Genomic DNA, 20,086 nt, shown 5'->3' with positions numbered 1-20,086 from the left:
ACCAGTTCCGACTTACATACTAATTCAACTTAAGAACAAACCTACAGTCCCTATCTTGTACGTAACCCAGGGACTGCCTGTATTTTAATTCTTTCATTACATTCATAGTTAAAATTTCCCTCTGTTATCTGCAGGAGTGTTTTATCATAAAGTATCCAATGAGTCCAAAGCATATTGTTGATATATTCTAAAATATAATCTCAGTAATGCTCTGAAACCTAATATGCTGCAACTAGTCACTACCCTCATTCCAAAGACAGATGAATATAGAATATAATTGGCAATATTTACTGTTCAGAACCTAAATATCAAGCTATTTTGTTCAGTCGATAGTAAAAATTGTTTGAAGAGATACAGAGGCTTTCTTGTGAAGTTAAAATATTTTTCTTTCTTCTATTAAGGGAGAAAATGAGAAATTAAAAATGAAATGGCCTCCAGACGAAGAGTGAAAAGGTTCTGATGGAAAGCTAGAACACCTTATTTCAGACATTAGAATGCAAGCCACATGATCCTCCACAGGACAGTTTTGGTGTTGGATATTCCTATTACAAATTACTTTCTTCGTCCAAAATATAAAAGGAATATATTTTAAATAAACCAAACACAACAAAAGATGTGCACTTACCAAGTGAACATAAGGCACAAAGTATCCGAAAAGTGCTGCTGGGATTCCAAAAGCCCAAATTCGATAACTCTTAACCTTGAAAATGGAGAAACTGAAAATCTTCTTTGCAGGAGGAAATCTCAATATGCCCTTCTTTCCACCCTCTTTGTCTCTTATGGTTGATATGAGTGGTTTGTAAGTGAAGCCAGCCAGGAAAAGAACAAACATAAGGATGCACAGAACCCGTAACGTGTTATACAGGCCAACTGAATCAATCAACACTCTCAAAAGGAAAGGCAGAGACACAGTGAACAAGCTGCTGCCAGCAGTGACGATGCCATTCACTAGTCCAAGGCGCTTCTTGAAATAGTGCCCCAGAATGACCAAGGATGGCTGGTATGCAAATGAACAACCACAGGCAAATAAGACTCCATAGGTGAAATACAGAGGTTCAATGGAGCTATATCAAAAGAAAAAAAGTTTGAAAATTGCATTAGCATGTTACATACAACACTGTGTACATTCATGTTCAATATTCCTTAATCTTCCAAATATGATTACAGAATAAAATATTAATATAGTTTGTACTAATTTACTATAATAGAATTTGCTTATAACTCAAGCACACAACAGTTAAGGTGGAAAGAAAGACTATTTTGCAATTTTTCATTGACCAGATCTGATTGAAAGTACTCTTTATATTTTTAAAGAGAAATTGTCAGTTCAAGTGAGACCCAAAACATAAAGTCAGTAGCATCTGTGTTTTGTTTTTAAAAAATGAAAAAATACTTTGTTTAGATTTAAGCATTTCCTGATTATGTTTGAAATCCACACTTTGTAACATTATGATAATACTTGAGCCTAAAAGTGAATCATTTTTATTGTCCACAAGAAATGTACAATAATGCAAGGAGCAAGTGAAACCTATTCATAGTGAGAATAAAACTAGCAAATGGTTTCAAATTTTAGTATAATAGGTTACATACAATTGGTCAGATTTGGTTAGGCATGATTTTTTACCCAACAACATCCCCTAAACAATAACAAAATATTCAAAGTTAGCTCATTTTTCTACATTAGTGTTTTCCAGTATTTATATTTACATACACAGGTATAGTATAGGCCAAAAAAGTAATGGGAAAATCCATTTAAAGGGAATTACATTCTTCCTCCAGTTTATATTAGGAACAAGGAACACTAAAATTTGTCCCTCGTAGCAGAGATTTTGATCATTATCTTCTACCACAAATTTCAACTCAAGGGAGAAAAGAGCCACTCTCTTACAGCAGAAGTAAAGTTAGGCTGGCACCAAAAAGAGCTTTCTCCAGAGAATATGGTCATTATTAATAGAGAATACAAGCAAAGTAACAAAAACATCTTTTCATATCTAGGAGATTGAAATTGCTGCAACACCGAGGAGAATTCTGCATTAATTCTCTTAGGGTACGTCTACATTTGCTCCCTAGTTCGGACTAGAGAGGCAAATGTAGTGTACCGAAATAGCTAATGAAGCAGGGATTTAAACATTCCACGCTTCATTAGCAAGATCCGGCGCCCTAGTTCGAATCACAGCTGATTCGAACCAGGAAGCGTGTGCTGGGACACGTTAGTTCGAACCAAAGCCCTTGGTTCGAACGAACGTTACTCAATGAGGAGTAACGTTGATTCGAAACAAGGGCTTTGATTCAAACTAACATGTCCCGGCATGCGCTTCCTGGTTCGAATCAGCTATGATTCAAATTAGCGTGCCGGATGAGATCTTGCTAATGAAGCGCGGGATATTTAAATCCCTGCTTCATTAGCTATTTCAGTACTTTACATTTGCATCCCTAGTCTGAACTAGGGAGCAAATGTAGACGTAGCCTTAGAGAGTCAAATACCAAGCTGCTTCAGGTGGCAGTCTACATTAGGATGAAAGATGTATTTTACAAAAAAAATTAATACATTAAGTAAAAGTTTTTTAAAATTGTAGCACAGAACAGAGCAAATTATATTTTAAAATATGATAGCCAGTGGCAATGAACCTGAGAATTTTAATATATGTTAGTTAAAACAGGCTAGTGTGTTAAAATACACCTTTTATCCTAGTCTAGGCAAGCCACTGGAGGACAACAACAGTTGGGAGGATACTGGGCAGCAATAAACACTGATTAATATACCAGGAGGGACTGTGAATCTTGGAATTATATTAAAATCCAATAGCAGAATCCAGTGGCACAGTACATTTTATCTGTGTCTGTAAATCATGTTTTTGCTTTTTTTTTTGTTTGCCAAAAGATGGCAGCCTAATCATTTGTAAATAGCTGTATTGAGGGTATTGAGCTGCTGTTTTGTGGTATCTTAGACCTAATACTGATTTTTCAGTCTATAAAATGACTTCTAACCATGATCTACTAAAAAAAGTCAATGAAGCCATAGTTTAGATGTAGACAAGTATAGTATGCATTTTCTCTAAACAAACAACTTCATGTAGTTATTAAGTGTGGCTGTGATTTACTGATTGTATTAATTTTTCAATATGAAATCCATTAAGAGACAAATAATTAGAATGTGTGTGAATGTAGGATAAATGTTTTATTATTAGTATGCTATGTATATTTGTTAACTTTTTGAAAGGAACCTAATATTGGAGATAGGATTTAGTATTTACAAAAGTGGTTCTGGTTTGTTATTGGGTTATACCCCTTCTGATGCTTTATTACTTTCTCAGACTATTTTCCCAGTTATTTTTCATTAACAGATTGTCATAAAAATTAATCAGTATTACTTAAGACAAAATAGCAAATATCTTGCTGCTGTTGGTTACCTTTAATCGAGTATGGGTCATAAATTAATCTGCAGAGTTTAAAGCAGTGAACTTTATTATGGGTAATATATTGCACAAGTATTCCCTCTTTGCACACACTCATTTTTCCCCCATCTCAAGTACATTATTAGTCAAGCAGAAGTTCTGTAGTTCTAAATAATGTTTACGGATGTATACTCTAGCAAGAAGAAAGTGACATATGCAGCTTTCATTGTTATGCATTCATTAAACTATTTGGAAAAAGTGTCAAGTACTAATTGATGGTCATGAAAACGAAATCAGACATACTGTTTACTATCCAGTTCTCATTCTTACTACTCTCCCTAGTACCCTGACTAAAAAGGGTAACTCCCCTCCCCCTCGTCCTTTTAAAAGGATAGCAGGAACCTACTCAGTAACTGCCTGTGAGTAACAGCTTCACAAATATGAAAGACAAAAGGCAAAATAGTAGATGAAGAATATGAGAGGAGCTGGATGATAGCAGGGAGAGTAGAAATGGTTACTCACTTTGTGCTGAAACTGGTTCTTTGAGATGTGTCCTCCTAAGGAGGCTCCACTGTAGGTGAACTTGGGCCCTCTGCATCTTTGGGGGATTTCTCATATCAGTGTCTGTTTGACCTACACATGCACTTTAGTCTCATACTCCGGGCTGTTGCTATATAGAACTGTAAGGGTGAGCTGACCTCAGTTCCTTCTCTACCACACAGCTCTATAGCAGAAAACTCCAAAGTTGAGAGAAAGGAGGCTAGGTAGTGGAGTATCCATGGACATATGCATTTCAAAGATCCTGTTAATGCACTACATGACTGAGCATCTCTTCTTTTAGTAATTTATTTCAAAATAGCTGTTGGCATCTGGTCTTTAATAAAGCAGATAAAGAAGATTAAGAAAATATTTTTGACATACAAATTCTTTATTAGGCATATTAATAAAGAACCCTGAATAATAATTCATTTAAATTACAATACAGAAAGATATATTGCAGAAGCACTGCAAAGGCTTAGGGGAGCCAGGGATAATGGAGCAGCTGAGGGAGTGAAAAGTAATTTCTGGAAAAGAACCTGAGTGTGAACTTGGAGGACTGTCGGGTGTATGTGGGTAAAGTATTGAATAGTCAGGTTTTTGGGCTGGTAGGTATTGTTAGGGAGACTCCACCATGCAAAGCCTAGCTGCCCCTTAGCCTCTCCCGTTCAGTCAGGCACATCTGTACCTGTTCTCATGTGTCCATCCATCCCCTGTTCACATATGTCCTTGCACAACCTCATCCCCATTTGTCCCTGTACCTCTCCCCTATATTTCCTGGGACCCCCACCAAAGGCCACTGGTCCAAACACGAGAAAACTTTATGGAGTCCTCCATAACAGATGTGCTACCACCCGCACCACCTACCTTCATAAGTGGAAGAGATTCTCCAAGTGGTGTGAGTGAAAGTACACGGACCCGTATGAGGTTACGCTTCCTCTCATCTTGGACTATATGCTCAACCTCAAACAGTCTAACATGTCCCTCTCCTCTCTCAGAGTGCACTTGGCTATTAATGCATTCCATCATTCCAGGGACACTTTTTTTGCTCATCTAGCAACTAGATGATTTTTGAAAGGCCTCCATAACCTTTCCCCACCATGGACATCACCACCATTTAAGACAGTCTTTGAGAGTCTTATACAAGGAATTTTGGGTCTTCCTCTTAAACTCCCTCAAGGAGTATGATGCAGAGATGGTGGAGGCAGTGAATTACCTGGAGACCAGTGTCCATAGGGGTGGAGGAGGGCAGGCCATGGCCACAGAAAGGACATAGTGAGCTCAACATGAAGCGTTGAAGTTTGATTTCCCTCTTTATTTGGGTCTAGATTTTAATGCCAGACAAGTTGCACTTTTAGGAAATACAAGATTCCCTAAGGCAACAGATGCATAGGGAGTGCTCATCATTCACACCAGGACCGCCTCCTAGCATAACAGGCAACATTTGAAACTAGGGAAACTGGGCATTCCCTCCCAGTTAACATTTCTCCACTCTTCAGAGTTATCTATAAGCTATGGATAAAAAGGTATGGTGTTTTATTTTTTTAATTACTACAGCAAAAAATTAATACTAACTATTAAATGCCACTAAGAACAGTTATAATGAACTACTAAAAAGAATTTAGGGGACATAATTGAGGGAAAACGCTGTGTGAACATCCATTCTGTCTCAGGTTGAGGCAGTTGAGAAGGAACTGAGGGCAGTTCACATGGGCAGTGATCTATCACAACAGTCCAGAGCACAACACTGAGTAACTTGCCTGCAAAGCTCGAACAGATGTTCCTCTGAGAAATTGCTGATCAAAGTTACAGGGGGTGCAAGCACATCCAGAATGGAACACCCATAGGGGCAATACTTGAAAAGCCAGTTTTGTGGCTTCATGAAGCATATTGGCAAAAATAGGTAAATTATGTAAATTATGCATAGCTGTATAATCCCATTGTACAAGTCCTGCTTGTTCCATTTCTGAACAAAACTTCAGCAGTTAAAAAAACATTGTAAGTCTTTACTAATAAGTGGGTTCATTAACAGTAACCAAGAGGGGTTTTTTTCTGAATAGTTTAATGAATGCATAACACACAGTTGTTTTCCATCTTAGGACAGAAAGCTGCCTGTGTCACCTTCTTGCCAGAGCACACCTGTGCAAACAACATTCTATGGAACTGGGGGGCGGGAGGGGGAAGAAACAGAGACAGAGAAAATGTGCGTACATGTGTATGTGCACATGCAAAGGAGGGAATACTTGCACAAACGACCGATAAAAAAGTTTGATTTGCAGAGCTTAGAGAAGCAATTTGACCCATATTTTATGAAAGGTAATCCAAAAGCAGCAAGACAAGACAAAGTATTAAACAGGTAACACTGACTAATTATGACCATCAATCAATAAAAAAAAAAAAACTAAGAAAATAACTGGCCAACAAAAAATAATTAAAAAGAAACCAATAAGCATAAGAAAGGATATAAATTTGATAATGACAAACCAGAACCATTTTTGTAAACAACAACTCATATCTTCAGTGTTAGGTATGTCTACACTGCAAGCTTATTTTGGAAAAAATTATTCTGAAAGATTTCTTCTGGAATAGATTATTCGAAATAGAGCATCCACACTACAGGGAAGCCTCCAAATTAGTCCAAGGCAGGCTCCCCTAATGTGGAAATGTGATATCTCAATTTAGAACCCCAGGAGCCACTGGGGAGGAATAACTTTAGAATGGCCCTAGGGAGGAGCTGTTTTGACACAACAGCTGTGGAGCGTCCACATACTCCCTCTTCTGAAAGAGCTTTTCAAGAAGAGGCGCTATTCCTCATGGAATGAGGTTTACCAACATCGGAAAAAGCCCTCCGTTACTTCAATTTTTCTTTCGAAATAACACAATTGCTGTGTGGATGCTAGTATTGTTTTTCCAGAATAACAGCCGTTATTCCGGAATAATGGTGCAGTGTAGAAGCACCTTTGGATTCATTTGAAAGAGGTTACATCCACACACCATACATATAATAAAATATTTTTTACACACACACACACACACACACACACACACACACACACACACACACACACAGTCACTTAATGGGTGGATTTCATATTAAAAAGAGCAAATGTAACAATCAGTAAATCATAGTCATATTTAAATCTACATGAAGTTTATTTTTAGAGCACCATATGGAATGGTGGGGGGCACCATGTGTGGAGATTAGAGACACCTTGAATACATGCAGGTTACACACCAGTTCACAAACATGATACAAGATATACTCATGCTAATTTATATAACAAATGACATACTACATGCAAAATGCTCTTCCATTTCTTGTAGATCATTGTACGAATATAGATAGTAAAACTTTAGAAAAATAAATCCAATTTGAAAACAAATTTTACTGATATTTCTGAAGTTTTTTCAATAGAAAATAAAAAAGGCATTTTATGTCATTTAAGGTGACAATGGCCCTCAGTTTCTAAAAACAACCTTAACTGACCTGTGCATTCCCTTCCATTAATAAAGGACGGATGCAAATATTACAATTCTACAAATTTTTCATATTTGTCAACAAGTGCAAAAGAGACAAGTAATATCTTTTACCAATAATATTACCTCATTTACCTTGTCTCTAATATCCTAGGACCAACACAGCTACAACTACACTGCACAGAAATGAAAACGTAACAGATTCTATGTGTATGGCTCAGCATGTTCTGGTGATCATTTCATTCTGGCATCAGCAAGCTATGTGAGAAGGGATAAAAGAGTGTGAGACAAACTTAAGAGTCAAAGGGCACGTGCAGGGAACTTGCTTGAAAGATCCCTGTGGGTATCAGCTCCAGAATGCCCCTCCCCCCCATCCTTCACGCTGCTCCCTCTATCAGAGGCAGTAGCACGGCAGGGAGGAAAGGCAAGCAGATCCAATGCTTGTGGGAAGTCTACTTAAAACCAGCTCCTTATGGGCACCTGATCCCGCTCCTCCCCACCCCTTCTGCCTCGGATACACAGGCAGTGGCGGCGGGGCGGGAGGGTATGTGTAGTCAACAAGATTAACTGTTAAGCCCAGGCTTATCGGTTAATCGTGTAGTTCTAGAAATCATGACATTTCTAAAAATGAGTTACTTTGATCTGTTTATTGTGAGATGAAGTTTTCTGGTCAACAAAAAATTTATAGATTAGATTGAAGGAAAGGAAGTTTCCAGACAGAGGATGAGTGGATACAGGATCAGAGTTAAAGTTAATTGCAGACCTTAACAAGAAGTTCCCTTGCACCCAGCTCTCAGAGCTGATATATATGCACAATCGGTGATATTTAATACCATGGCTTTAGCTGGGTCACTGGCAATGAAGTGAAGTTAGGACTTCTGGATCTTCAAGCATAAAACTCTAGTGAGTGACCTAAAAGGTCCAGCTCTGTTGGTTCAAAGCCAGCAGCTGACTTTTGAACCTCTGTTTACCATAGCCACTACTTGAAAAGGAGGACAGGCACCACACTGAGTGGGTATAGGTTGCACATAACACAAAATATCCATTTATGACTATGAATATAAAAAGAGTACTTGCCACATAAATGTATCAAAGGAAGAAAACAGAATTCTTACCTTACAAAAGAGCTTAAAAGAAGTCCAACAAAACCCACGGCAGCTCCAACAATGGCTACTATTCGACAACCAAATATGTCTGTAAATACACTAACTATGGGCGAGCAGAAGAAAATCATTCCCATGGACAGGGAACTAACCCAGGCTGAAAGAAAATACAGGTTGGCATTAAGAATAAGAGAGTGATTCAAGCTTTCAATTACATAATGTAAGAACAGATAGTTAATAGTTTTGTTTTAATGGAAACAACATGGAATAATGTAATAATAGAATAATAGAAATCTCAAGATGCACAGGCACAGACTGTGGTACTCTGGGGCTACAGTACTCATGGAAAGAAAACAGTGGGTACTGCTCAGTACCCATCAGCCACCTCTGTTTCCAATCCCCACTCATCAGCTGATGAGAGCTGCTGCCACTTTTTAACAGCTGATGGGGGCTTTGCCACCACCAAACAGGTGATAGTCAGTCCCACTGCGTCAAAAAGCTGTTTGTCATCTCAGGGAAGGTGAAAAGCAGTAGGAGGGCAGGAGCTTCAAGGAGCAGGGAGAGGAAAAGGGAGAGCAAGGGCAGGGACTTGGGGAATGGAGTGGAACTGGAGCAGGAAGAGGAAGAGTGAAGGCAAGGTCTTTGGGAAGGAGGGACCATGCCTCAGAGTGTAGCCAGGGTTGAATACCTCCACAGGAAAGGAAAAGTTGGTGTCTGCGTTAAGAGGCCAGCTAGTCTAACCCCCACTTCTCCACACTGAGGAAAGCCAGCATACCTCTAGATCATTTTTAACTACCTTTGTCTAACTCCAGATGGGCAATAAATGTCTTGCAGTCCAGATGCAGTTCACCAGGGTTAGCCTCTTGCAGGCCATCAGATGTTTTATTTCCCTGTACAGCCATAAGTAAGGCCACTTGCTGCTCCCATTGGGTGCAATCACTGTTCCTGATCAATGGGAAATGCCGGATGAGACATTGACTGGGACACCACTTCCTGCAGGTCCCATTGGTCAGAAACAGCAATCCACAGTCAATATGAGCTGCAAGGGATCATACCTGCAGATGCATAGGTAAATAAGGCACCTGGTGGCCTACCATGGGCTAACCCCAGTGAACCATGGCCAGCCCACAGACTGCTTACTGCCCACCCCTTGTCTAACCTCCTCTTAGAAACTTCCAATAATGGGGATTCTACAACCTGCAACCTATTTCAATACTAAACTATAAGGAACTCTTCCAATCTATATGTTCCTGACAATCTATCCTAAATGTTCTTTGTTGCAGGTTACATGGACTTCTTCTTGTCATTCCTTTAGTGGACATGGAAAAAATTGATCAACATTCCCAACTCTGCTTGCCACCCCACCCTGCTGCCTCTGATATACTCTCCTGGGGAGTATTTTAGTAACCATATAAACACTAAAAATTGGTGTGGCTACACAATTACAGGCAGTCCCCGGGTTACATGGATCCGACTTACAGCGGATCCCTACATACAAACGGGGTGAGGCAACCCCGCACTAGCTTTTTCCCCCAGCAGACCAGTGAGACACGAAGCTAGCACCACCCCCCCAGCAGACCAGGGAGACGCGGAGCGGCTTTTCTCAGCAGACACCTCAGCTTGAGAATAAAGGACTGAGGGAAGTGAGGTGTGGGAGAATAAAACTGAGCTCTGGAGAAATGTTTGGCTAGAGTTTCCCCTACAATATGTACCAGTTCTGACTTACATACAAATTCAACTTAAGAACAAACCTACAGTCCCTATATTGTACGTAACCCGGGGACTGCCTGTACTAAAATCCACAATATCCAATATCCCTACAACAATCATGTTAGTAAAACCCAGAGAGCTCTGTGAAGCTCAAAAGCTAGTCTCTCTTAAGATGGTCTAATAAAAGATACTATGTCACTCACTTTGTCTCAGCAAGATATTAGTCTTTGGCAACTATATCATATTATCATCTCATTCAACAGGTGATCTACTGTAACTCCCAAAGCCTATTCAGCAGTTGTACTCCATTTTGTAGCAGTACATTTGATATTTCCTGCCCAAGTGAAATACTCTGCACATCACTTAGGGCAGTGGTCCCCAAACTTTTCAGGTTGGCAGGCGCCAGGGGGCGTGGCCGTTCGCCTGCCGGGCGCCAGGGGGCGGGGACACTTGCCCGCCCGGGGGCGGCCCTCCCCAGCCGCATGCCCGGGTGCGGGGCCCCCCCCCCCATAGCCACGCACCCGGGGCCGGCGCCCCCCGGCAAGCGCCGTGAGCCCGGGGCCGGCGCGCCCTCCCCCCGTAAGCGCCGCGGGGCCAAGGCCGGGGCCGGGGCCAGGGCACGCACGGTGCCCCTGGGGGCGGGGCCAAGGCCGGCGCCGGAGCCGGCAAGGGCACGCGCGGCGCCCCCGGGGCCGGGACCGGCCATGCGCCCGGGGCTGGCACCTGCCAGCCCAGATTGCTCCGCGGGCGCATGTAAAGTGCCCGGCGGGCGCCATGGCGCCCGCGGGCACCGGGTTGGGGACCACGGACTGAAGGTATGTCTACACAGCAAAGTTATTTTGAAATAACAGCCGTTATTTCAAAATTACTTTACTAGTGTCTACACAGCCAAACCACTATTTTGAAATTAATTTGAAATAGCGGAGCGCTTATTTTGAATTTGGTAAACCTCATTCCACAAGGAATAACACCAAATTCGAAATAGCTATTTCGAAATAAGTGCTGTGTAGACACTTCTATCGAAATAGGGAGCCTCCAGCCTTCCCAGGGTGTCCAGGTGGCCACTCTAGCCTCAACCAAGAACACTCTTCTCCCTCCCCCCTCCCCGGAGCCCTGAAAGGGGTTGACTCTGGCCACAGTGCCTATGCCAGCTCCAAGCCTGCCAGCCCAGAGCCTGCAGTTACTGCCCCTGACCCAGTGGCCCCAAAACACGAGCCAGCAAGCCACTGGCAGCCAGCCCTCCACCACTGCCCAGGAGCAGTCTGCCAGCTCCCAGAAGCCTGCCAGGGCCCGGAGAAGATAGGCGCCTTCCTGGTCCAGGGTGGAGAATGGACCTTATTCAGGTTTGGGGGGGATACCCCCAACATCCATGATCTCCACACTAGATGGGGGAACACAGCCATCTATGGCAGGATGGCTGCCAGCCTGGCCACCAAAGGCCACATGCGAACCCAGGAGCAGGTGTGCATGAAAGTCAAGTTGGTCCAGTGAGACCCCCAAACCTGAGCCCTGAGCTCCCTCCCCCACCCCCCACTTCTTCCCCTTCCTTCCCCCTTCCAGCTCCTGCCCTCCAGGTTTCCCCCTCCCCTCTCCCACCCTCTCTTCTCCCCTCTCCTGCCTCTTTTCCCCAGTCTCAGAGTTTCATTCCCCTCCCCAGTTTTGTTAAATAAAGAGAGTTTGTGTTCATGAAAATACATGTATTTTATTTGACGTTAGGGAGGGGTAAGTGGAAGGACGTGAGGGAGGAATGAGGCACAAGCCCCCATTAGGGCACACCAGGTAGGCTCTTAGTGCTCCTCAGGGTAGAAGCTCTCCCACAGGGCCTCCTGGATGCTGACAGCCCCCCACTGGACCTCCAGATGGCAGCCTGCAGAAAGTGCAGACAGGCTCGCAGCAACACGTCCACGAGAAGCACCAGAGTGCCCAGGGGCAGCTCTGGCTCCATGTTGCAGAGTGCTGTGGTGTCCCGAATGAGGGCAACTAGAGCATGCAGAGACAAAATGCTTTGCTCTCCCTCATCAAGGTAGGCAAGCAAGCAGGGAAAGCTGAGAACCTGCTGTCTTGGGGGGGGGGGGGGGGGGGGGGGTCCTTTAAGCACAGGCCTCAGCCACAAAAAGTAACTCCTGACCTGATGCCCTGCCCAACCTGATTCTGGCCAGCCTTAAATGCGATTCATCATCCACTTAGTGTAGACGTGCTATTTTGAAATAGCAAAACGCTATTTTGAACTGCATTTTATGTGTAGACGCATTATTTCGAAATGACTTATTTTGAATTAACTATTTCAAAATAAGGTATTCCGAAATAGAGAGATGCTATGATCGACTACACTTTTAGGGTGTGTCTAGACTACAGGGTTTTGTTGACAAAAGTGGACTTTTGTGGACAAAAAGTATACCTGCATCTACACTGCTGCTGAGTTCTGTTGACATAATGTCAACAGAACTCAGCAGTTTTGTCAACAGCTGTAAACCTCATTCTACGAGGAATAACGCCTTTTATCGACAGAGTTCTGTCAACAGAAGGCGTTACTGCATCTACACTGTCCTTTGCGTCTACACTGTCATGTCGACAAAGTGGCTTACTTTGTCGACAGAACTGGATGTAGTCTACACGCTCTTTGTCGACAGTATCTGTCGACAAAACTTCTGTCGACAAAAGCCTATAGTCTAGGGCTGTGTCTAGACTGCATCCTTTTTCCGTAAAAGGGATGCAAATTAGACACTTCACAATTGCAAATGAAGCGAGGATTTAAATTGCCCCTGCTTCATTTGCATAAACATGGCTGACGCTTTTTTCCGGCTTGGAGCTTTGCCGGAAAAAAGCGCCAGTCTAGATAGGGATCTTTCGGAAAATAAAGCCCTTTCCGAAAGATCCCTTATTCCTCTTAAAAAAAGGAATAAGGGATCTTTCGGAAAAGGCTTTATTTTCCGAAAGATCCCCGTCTAGACTGGCGCTTTTTTCCGGCAAAGCTCCGAGCCGGAAAAAAGCGGCAGCCATGTTTATGCAAATGAAGCGGGGGGTATTTAATCCCCGCTTCATTTGCAATTGAGATGTGTCTAATTTGCATCCCTTTTACGGAAAAGGGATGCAGTCTAGACACAGCCTAGATGTACCTCTACATCCCTAGTGGGTACCTTGAAGTAATTTCTCCTAGAATACATTTCCCTAGTTTGCTTAGGAAAATGTGGGATTATGTCACAAGCCTTATAAAAATCAAGATAAAACAGGTTACTGCTTTCCCTATCAATTAGGCCAGCATTCACCGAATTTTTGAGTCACACCTCCCCTTAGCAATGTCTGTGTCCCCCCTGCAGTCCCAGTTCTAGCAGGACAGGAACTGGGAGATGTGGATCAAGGTAAGGGGGCTGAGGCTGGGGCTGCAAGTGGGATCTAGGCGCAGGCCTTGGCTAGGGGCCATGGATGGGGGCAGGAGCAGAGCCAGTAGCCATGCCTACAACTAGGTGTAGCTTCACTCCCTGCCCTGCCCCACCCCAATCCCAGCCCAGGAACAGAGTCACACAGGCTAGGGACGGGGTCAGGCACAAGGCCAAAAGATGGAGACTCAGTTGGGAATGGCACCATAGCAGAGCTGAGGGTGAGAAGGGACTAGGTGGCACTCCCTCCTCCACTCCGCTGTACCCCTTGGACATTCCTCCACTTTCCCTTGGGAAGTGCATATCACACTTCGGGGAACCTGTCCACTAGGCCAATAAACCTCTCAAAAAAGGAATTAGGTGAATTTCCATGATTTATTCTTGACGAATTACATTGGTGTGAAGAGGCTCACCCTCATGAGTGCCCCAGGTGGTTGAGGACGTGTCTGCAACCTCTCTGCTCAGCTAATCTGGTTGGTTGGCTAGGACCAAGCTTCTTCTGACCCTCTTGTTGAAGTTGCTGGGAGTTGGGGAGGACCTCAGATCTTGTAATTATGTCACCAAACAGTTGGTAATTATCCTCAACTCTTCCTCATTCCAGCCTCAACAAGAATAGGGAAGATGTACTTGGACCAAGCTCCCTCTGTTGCATTAATGAGACAATGGAATTTCTCCAGCAGCACCCCATGTGTACTCTGATAATGTGTCCCGTTTTCTCCCAGACTGTCCCAAATTTAAATGCTCTGTCCCGGTGCCCCATCAAGTAGTGAAATGTCTCGGAAAGCCTGGTCGGACATTTCACTACTTGATGGGACACAGGCGTGGCACTACAGAGCAGCCTCCTTCCCTTCCCCTTCCTCCCCCCTCCCCGCCAGGAGTGCGCATAGGGCATCCAGGCCGGCTTTCGGTGGCATACAGCCCTTCCTCTCTCCCTCCCCTACCACCTCCTGGGGGACTGCCTCTGCTGCACAGGGTCCCTATCTGGTGGCTCCGCCTCTTCCAGGCCACCTAGGAGCTTGGCAGGAGCCACATGCAGCCTGGCTAGGGTGCTATGGGGCGAGGTGCACTCGGGCTCAACAGGTGCCAGTACTGGAGCAGGTGCTATTTTTAGTGCAGTCATCCTGGTCCCCGTGGGAAGCCCCGGCTCCAGCTGGAGTCAAGGGGCAGCCACGTGAGGCATGTTCTAGCTGGGGCAGCCTCACCCAGATGCACCTCATGCGGCTGCCGCTTGACTCCAACTGGAACTGGGGCCATCCACGGGGACTGGACTGCGGCACTAAAAATAGCACTGCAGGTGGCCCTGGCTCCAGTCCCGGCAAGCAGTCCTGCTCCAGGAGGAGATGGAGCCAGGGCTACAGGGACTTCTGGGGCCAGACTGCAGGCTCCAGCCCTACAAACTGGAAGGCAGAAGGTGAGGGAAGGGATAGGGGGAGAACTAAGAGGAAGGAGGATGGGGAAAGAAAGGGACTTGTGCTCAGGAGAGTAGGGGCAGAGCAGGAGAAGAAAGGGGCAGGCACCAGGTGGAGGAGAGGGGGAGGGAAGGAGTGGTGGCCAGGAGAAGAGGGGTTGAAAGGAGGGCTGGGCATGAGGAAAGCAGGGGATGGAGCAAGTCATGTGTGAGGGCACAGAGGTGCATATGGAGAACTGGGGCAGAGATGGGCACCAGGGAGAAAGAGGACAAAGGAGGGCAGGGGCAGTGAGTGTAGGTGGAGGCACCAGGAAGGTGTAGGGATAAGGGGATTGTGGGGGTGAAGCAGAAGGGCAGAGCTGTGGAGAGGAGGGATGGGCACCAGAGGAGAGAGGCATGGGCAGGTGAACAGAGGAAGGTGTTAGGAGAATGGATGGGGAGGGGTAGCTACAGATTATCAGAGTGGGGCTAGAGGAGGAATGGGCACAGGGGGAAAGAGAAGAGCTGGTGCAGGGGCAGGGAGCAGGTCCCTAAAGGGCTGAGGGGAGTGAGAAGGGCAGGAGTCAGGACAGCAGAGGAGGATGAGGGGTGGGGGGCAGATGGGGCAAGGGTAGGAGACATGGTGTCAGAGGGAAAAGGGAGAGATTTATTAAAAACTTGGGTGCCACAGTGGCACACATCCAGACATGCACACATGAACTCAATACTGGTGCACAAAACAAAATTCACTCTGCTCATGGGAGGAAAATCTTAGTGGGAACACTTCCCCCAGCCTCTCCCCCCAAGTTAATGCAATCAGGGCCGGACTAAGGGGTGGGCAGGCCGGGCAGCTGCCCGGGGCGCCAACCGATGGGGGGCGCCTGATTGGCAGCTGTAAGAGGTGCACAGTGCCCCTTATAGCTGCCATCAGGCGCCGCACACCTGGCTCCTGGCGGGCTGCAGTGGCTGCCCGGGGCAGGACCCGTGTTAACCCCCGCAGTGCCCTTCCCCCCACAGCTGCAGGACCCTGCACGGCCAGGCGCGGGCAGCCCCGGGCTGCGCAGCAGTGGCGGTGGCCGGGCAGCACATGCGCCGTGCACACCCCTGGGGCAGGCTCACATGTATGCTGTGCACCCGGAAGTGGGCCCGCATGCCCCGGGGGCAGGTTCACACATGCGCCGTGTGCCTGGGGCGGCACCACCCACCCAGGGCACCAAAATGGCTCGGGCCGGCCCTGAATGCAATGCAAATTTAGTTAATGCAATTTCAGGATAGTTGCATGGAGGAGGGAGGCAAATGAATCCCTAGTGCAGTGGGATTCCAACCTTTTTACACCCCAGATCACTTTTTAAATCTCAGAACAGGCAAAGATCTACTGCCCCACCCCTTAATTGAAGCCTCTCTATTCTCCGCCTGTCCATCACTTGCTATCCCCAGCCCTTACTTACACTCTGATAAACAGTTTATTTTTAAATTATGTGATACATAAAATTAAAATCATGTGTTTATAGTTATGAAATAAATGGTCTGTTTTTTATTCATGCTATTTAAATCTAAAATGAAGCATTTATAATTACACATTTTGTGGGGACAGAGTTCTGCGGCTGGGGGCAGGGGAGAGGGAACAGGGTGCTGGGAGGGCAGAGGACAGGGTTCTGCAGCAGGGGATAGAGTGCCAGTGGGGACAGAGTTTGGGGAGTGGGGACGGGAGTGGGGACAGCAGTCTGTAGGTGGGGACAGGAGAGTGTGGACAGAGTTCGGAGAGTGGGGAGTGGGATGCCAGTGGGGACAGAGTTTGGGGAGTGGGGAGTGGGATGCCAGTGGAGGCAGAGAGTCCCCTGCATCTCCCTCGTCCCAGGATTCTTCCCCCCACCCCCAGGGAAACCAGCACGTGCCTGCCCCGGGGCTGACCCCACATGGTGCAGGGAAGCCATGCGCATGCGCCTGCCCCGGGGCCAACCGCCCCCCTGCAGGGAAGCCCCATGCGCGCGCGCCCCTACCCTGAGGCCAACCCCATGCAGGGAAGCCCCACACGCGCGCCTGCCCAGGGAACCGACCCCTCCCCACACAGGGAAGCCCCACGCGCACTTGTCCCGGCCCCAAACCTCCTGCGCATGCCAGGAAAACCCCCTGAGCGCCTCCCGCACGGCTGACTCACCCCTCCTGTGCGGTGCAGGGAGCCGATGCTCCCTCCTGCAGTACACCCGGCAGAGCAGCTAGCGCACTTCTGGAATCGCCAGAAGTGGCGCTAAGCTGCGGGACTTCTGTCCATCCCCGGGAAGCCGACACTACCTCCATTTTCACTTGAGGTAGGTAGTGGGGCTTCTTGGGGGTGGAAGGGAAATGGGGGTGGGGCGGACAGGACGCCTCGCGAGCGACTGGTCGAGGCCTCGCGAGCGACTGGTCGAGGCCTCGCGATCGACCAGTAGATCGCGATCGACCTGTTGATCACGGCCCTAGTGGTAGGAGGATGGTGGGAGGAGTTTTTAGAGGACCCAACAACCTTTACTTCTGGTCATGTGTCCATCTTGACCACTGGAGTACTACATCCAGGGGTGGGACTTCTTGTGGAAGGGGGTGTGGTTAATGGGGTCAGGAGGCATGGCTTGTCCCCCTAATTTTGGTTCAGAAAAATACGGTCACTATGCCTATATGCCATGTAGCCTCATGCCCCAACATGCCAGCATAATCATCTGAAAGTCTGGCACCTCCCATGCAGGCTGCTTCCCTTCCCCCCCTCTAACCCAAGAGAGAGTCCTGTATCGCTCCCCTGCACCAGAACCTGCTCTGCTGAGACAGAGTGTCTGACTCTTGCTGTAGCCCAGATGGGAATTAGGATGCTCCAAACAACCCACCACCCCCCCAATCTTACCACACAGATGCTGGCACCCACTCTCCTTCTCCCCCATCTATCCCTGTGCAGTCTGCTCCCCCCAGCCCAGCCTCTTGGAAGAAATTCCTGCCTCTCAGAGTTGCAGGCATCTACAGCCCAGCTGAGAGTCAGAGGAAACATCACAGACTCCCCACCACTCCATTCCTCAGCAGCACCCTCCCCCTCCCCCATTTCTCCCACCTAGTTTGAGTCTTGGAGAGTGCTAGGGTTTTCACATGTTGCTGTAATCCTAGTAGTCTCTCTTCTCTACTCTTCTGGCTGCTGCAGCCCAGCTGGGAGACCCCAAACTCCCCCACCTTTCTGCACCCCCACCCTCCAGCCACTTCCTCCATCTCTCCTCAAATGAGTCCCACTCTATGTGACTGACAACCAGTATCCTCTTCCAGATGATGGACATTAGGAGTATCAGCTGAGTTAAATAGACTGCAGCTGTGCTTTTCCAAATGGCATCTGCTCTAGTTACCATGCCAACTGTGTAACATTTAACAAAGATCAGTGGGTTACTCTACATGGCTGCCTTACAAATCTGAGGCAGCATATTTCTAAAGCCAGCCAACAAGGTCTCCTGCACTATTATGGAATGTACTCTTGATGTTCATTACTTTGACACACAGTCCTCAACAGCTTGGGTAGAAAGGCTGTGCATACAAACCAAGTGACCTTGAATTCTCAAATGTTCACATGAACGTGAGTTTCTTTGCAAGTTCAGAGGCCTTAGTCTTCCTTCCCAGGAGGTTGAGCTTCTTGGGCTCCTTGGATTTGGGTGTGGGCCCCGGTGCTCTCTGCCCCGCAGCCTACACTCCTAGTGAACCAGGGGAGGGTGTGTGAAGAGGTGTTTGTGACCTGCAAAAGGGACAAAATAGCACTTCTCCACCCCCCTTGTGAGTGGAAGGGATTGAGGCTGGGATCTGTCATAAAATCCTAGATAGTTTGTGTCCAGTTTTGTTCTGCCCAAAATGACCACTGAGAGGATGTCAACCATAGGGTCAGACTTCTCCTGGACCACTTCTGCTTGGACCCCCAGGTTAGCTGCCAACCTACCAAGCAGATTCTGGTATGCCCTAACATCCATTGATAAAAGTGGAGGGGCAGGATCCACTAAGGCCTCATCCGGCGAGGAGGAGGATTCTGCCAATTACTCCTCTGCCAATTCTGCAGCCTATGACATGGTCATCACTGGGGATGCCATCTGGCCTACCTGACGGAGGTGCCATGGCCCCAGGACCTTCCCCTATAACTGGGGGTCTTACTAGGTCCTTGTCCCCTGGATGGCTCACTTCTGATGGGGGGCTTTGTATGGGGGACAGTTGCTGAAGGGACACTTCCCTGATGTGATGACCCTGATGCTGATACTGGGGGAGGTGGGCCTTGAGCCTGGTGGTATGCCCACGGAGTCCAGAATGGCCAATGAGGATGTGGCTGCCATTGGGGTATCCAAGTGCATGTATCCAAAGAGCTCCAGCGCCATGATCTATGATCGGAATGGGAGCAGTGCAAGGACCTCTACCTGTATGAAGATCTCAGTAAGCATACGGATTCAGCCTCTGACTCCAATGAGTAATCAGAGGCTGACCAAGGGGGAGCTGTTGATGTGTGCTCCCACTGGTGTTGCGCCATGGCCGTCTGCTTCCCTCTGTGTACCGGGCCTGGTGCTGGCAGAGGCGGAGGCATTAGCAGTATCAGGGTCGGATGCTGTTGTTCCATTGGTACCAAATGGTGCGGCATTGTCAGGGTCGAGTATGCTGGTCCCGAGGGTGGGGATTGGGAGGATGCATATGTCAGCGGTACCGGAACAGTCTGCGGTACTGGGCTTCCAAATGCCATCCACAGAAGTGTAGGATTTGCCTGTGCTACAGTTGCCAGTGCCATTACTGGCGTTGATGCCGGTACTGGCGCCAATGTTCATATCAGTGCTGGTATCAACGCTGCCCATTAACTTAGTGCCCATGACAGTGCTGGCTCAGATGATCCCAAAGCTGCCCGCGGTGCCAGAAATGGTGATCTTGGCACCTACAGTGCTGAGCCCTCTGCCTCTAGGGAGGTCAGTTCGATGAGCTCCCATAATGCAAAGGTCTCCGGGATCAACAGATTGTGGAGTCCTTCAAAAGTCCCTTCTGGTACCAGACTCTCTCCACATAGGGCTATGTCTTCAGCTTGGCAGTATCGGGACATTCCAGAGTGCCTTTGAAGCCAAGTGCCCCTCCTTA

The 20,086-nt window shown here is 46.9% G+C and overlaps 1 protein-coding gene across 1 annotated transcript in view; it reads right to left on the bottom strand.

Annotated features, from left to right (window-relative positions):
• The window catches only part of SLC16A10 (solute carrier family 16 member 10), a 118,691-nt gene that overhangs the window by 30,075 nt on the left and 68,530 nt on the right, over positions 1-20,086 (bottom strand). The window contains exons 2-3 of the mRNA XM_006123210.5: positions 8,525-8,669; positions 626-1,064 (exon numbers count right to left, since the gene is read on the bottom strand). Of these exons, the coding sequence (XP_006123272.2) occupies positions 626-1,064; positions 8,525-8,669 (584 nt within the window). The remainder of the gene's footprint in view (positions 1-625; positions 1,065-8,524; positions 8,670-20,086) is intronic.

The sequence above is a fragment of the Pelodiscus sinensis genome, chromosome 3 (genome assembly GCF_052426305.1).
Source record: "Pelodiscus sinensis isolate ZL-2025 chromosome 3, ASM5242630v1, whole genome shotgun sequence".
In the NCBI taxonomy this organism is placed as follows: Eukaryota; Metazoa; Chordata; order Testudines; family Trionychidae; genus Pelodiscus; species Pelodiscus sinensis.
The sequence above is the reverse complement of the archived record's forward strand: the minus strand, read 5'-3'. Positions and strand labels throughout refer to the sequence as shown.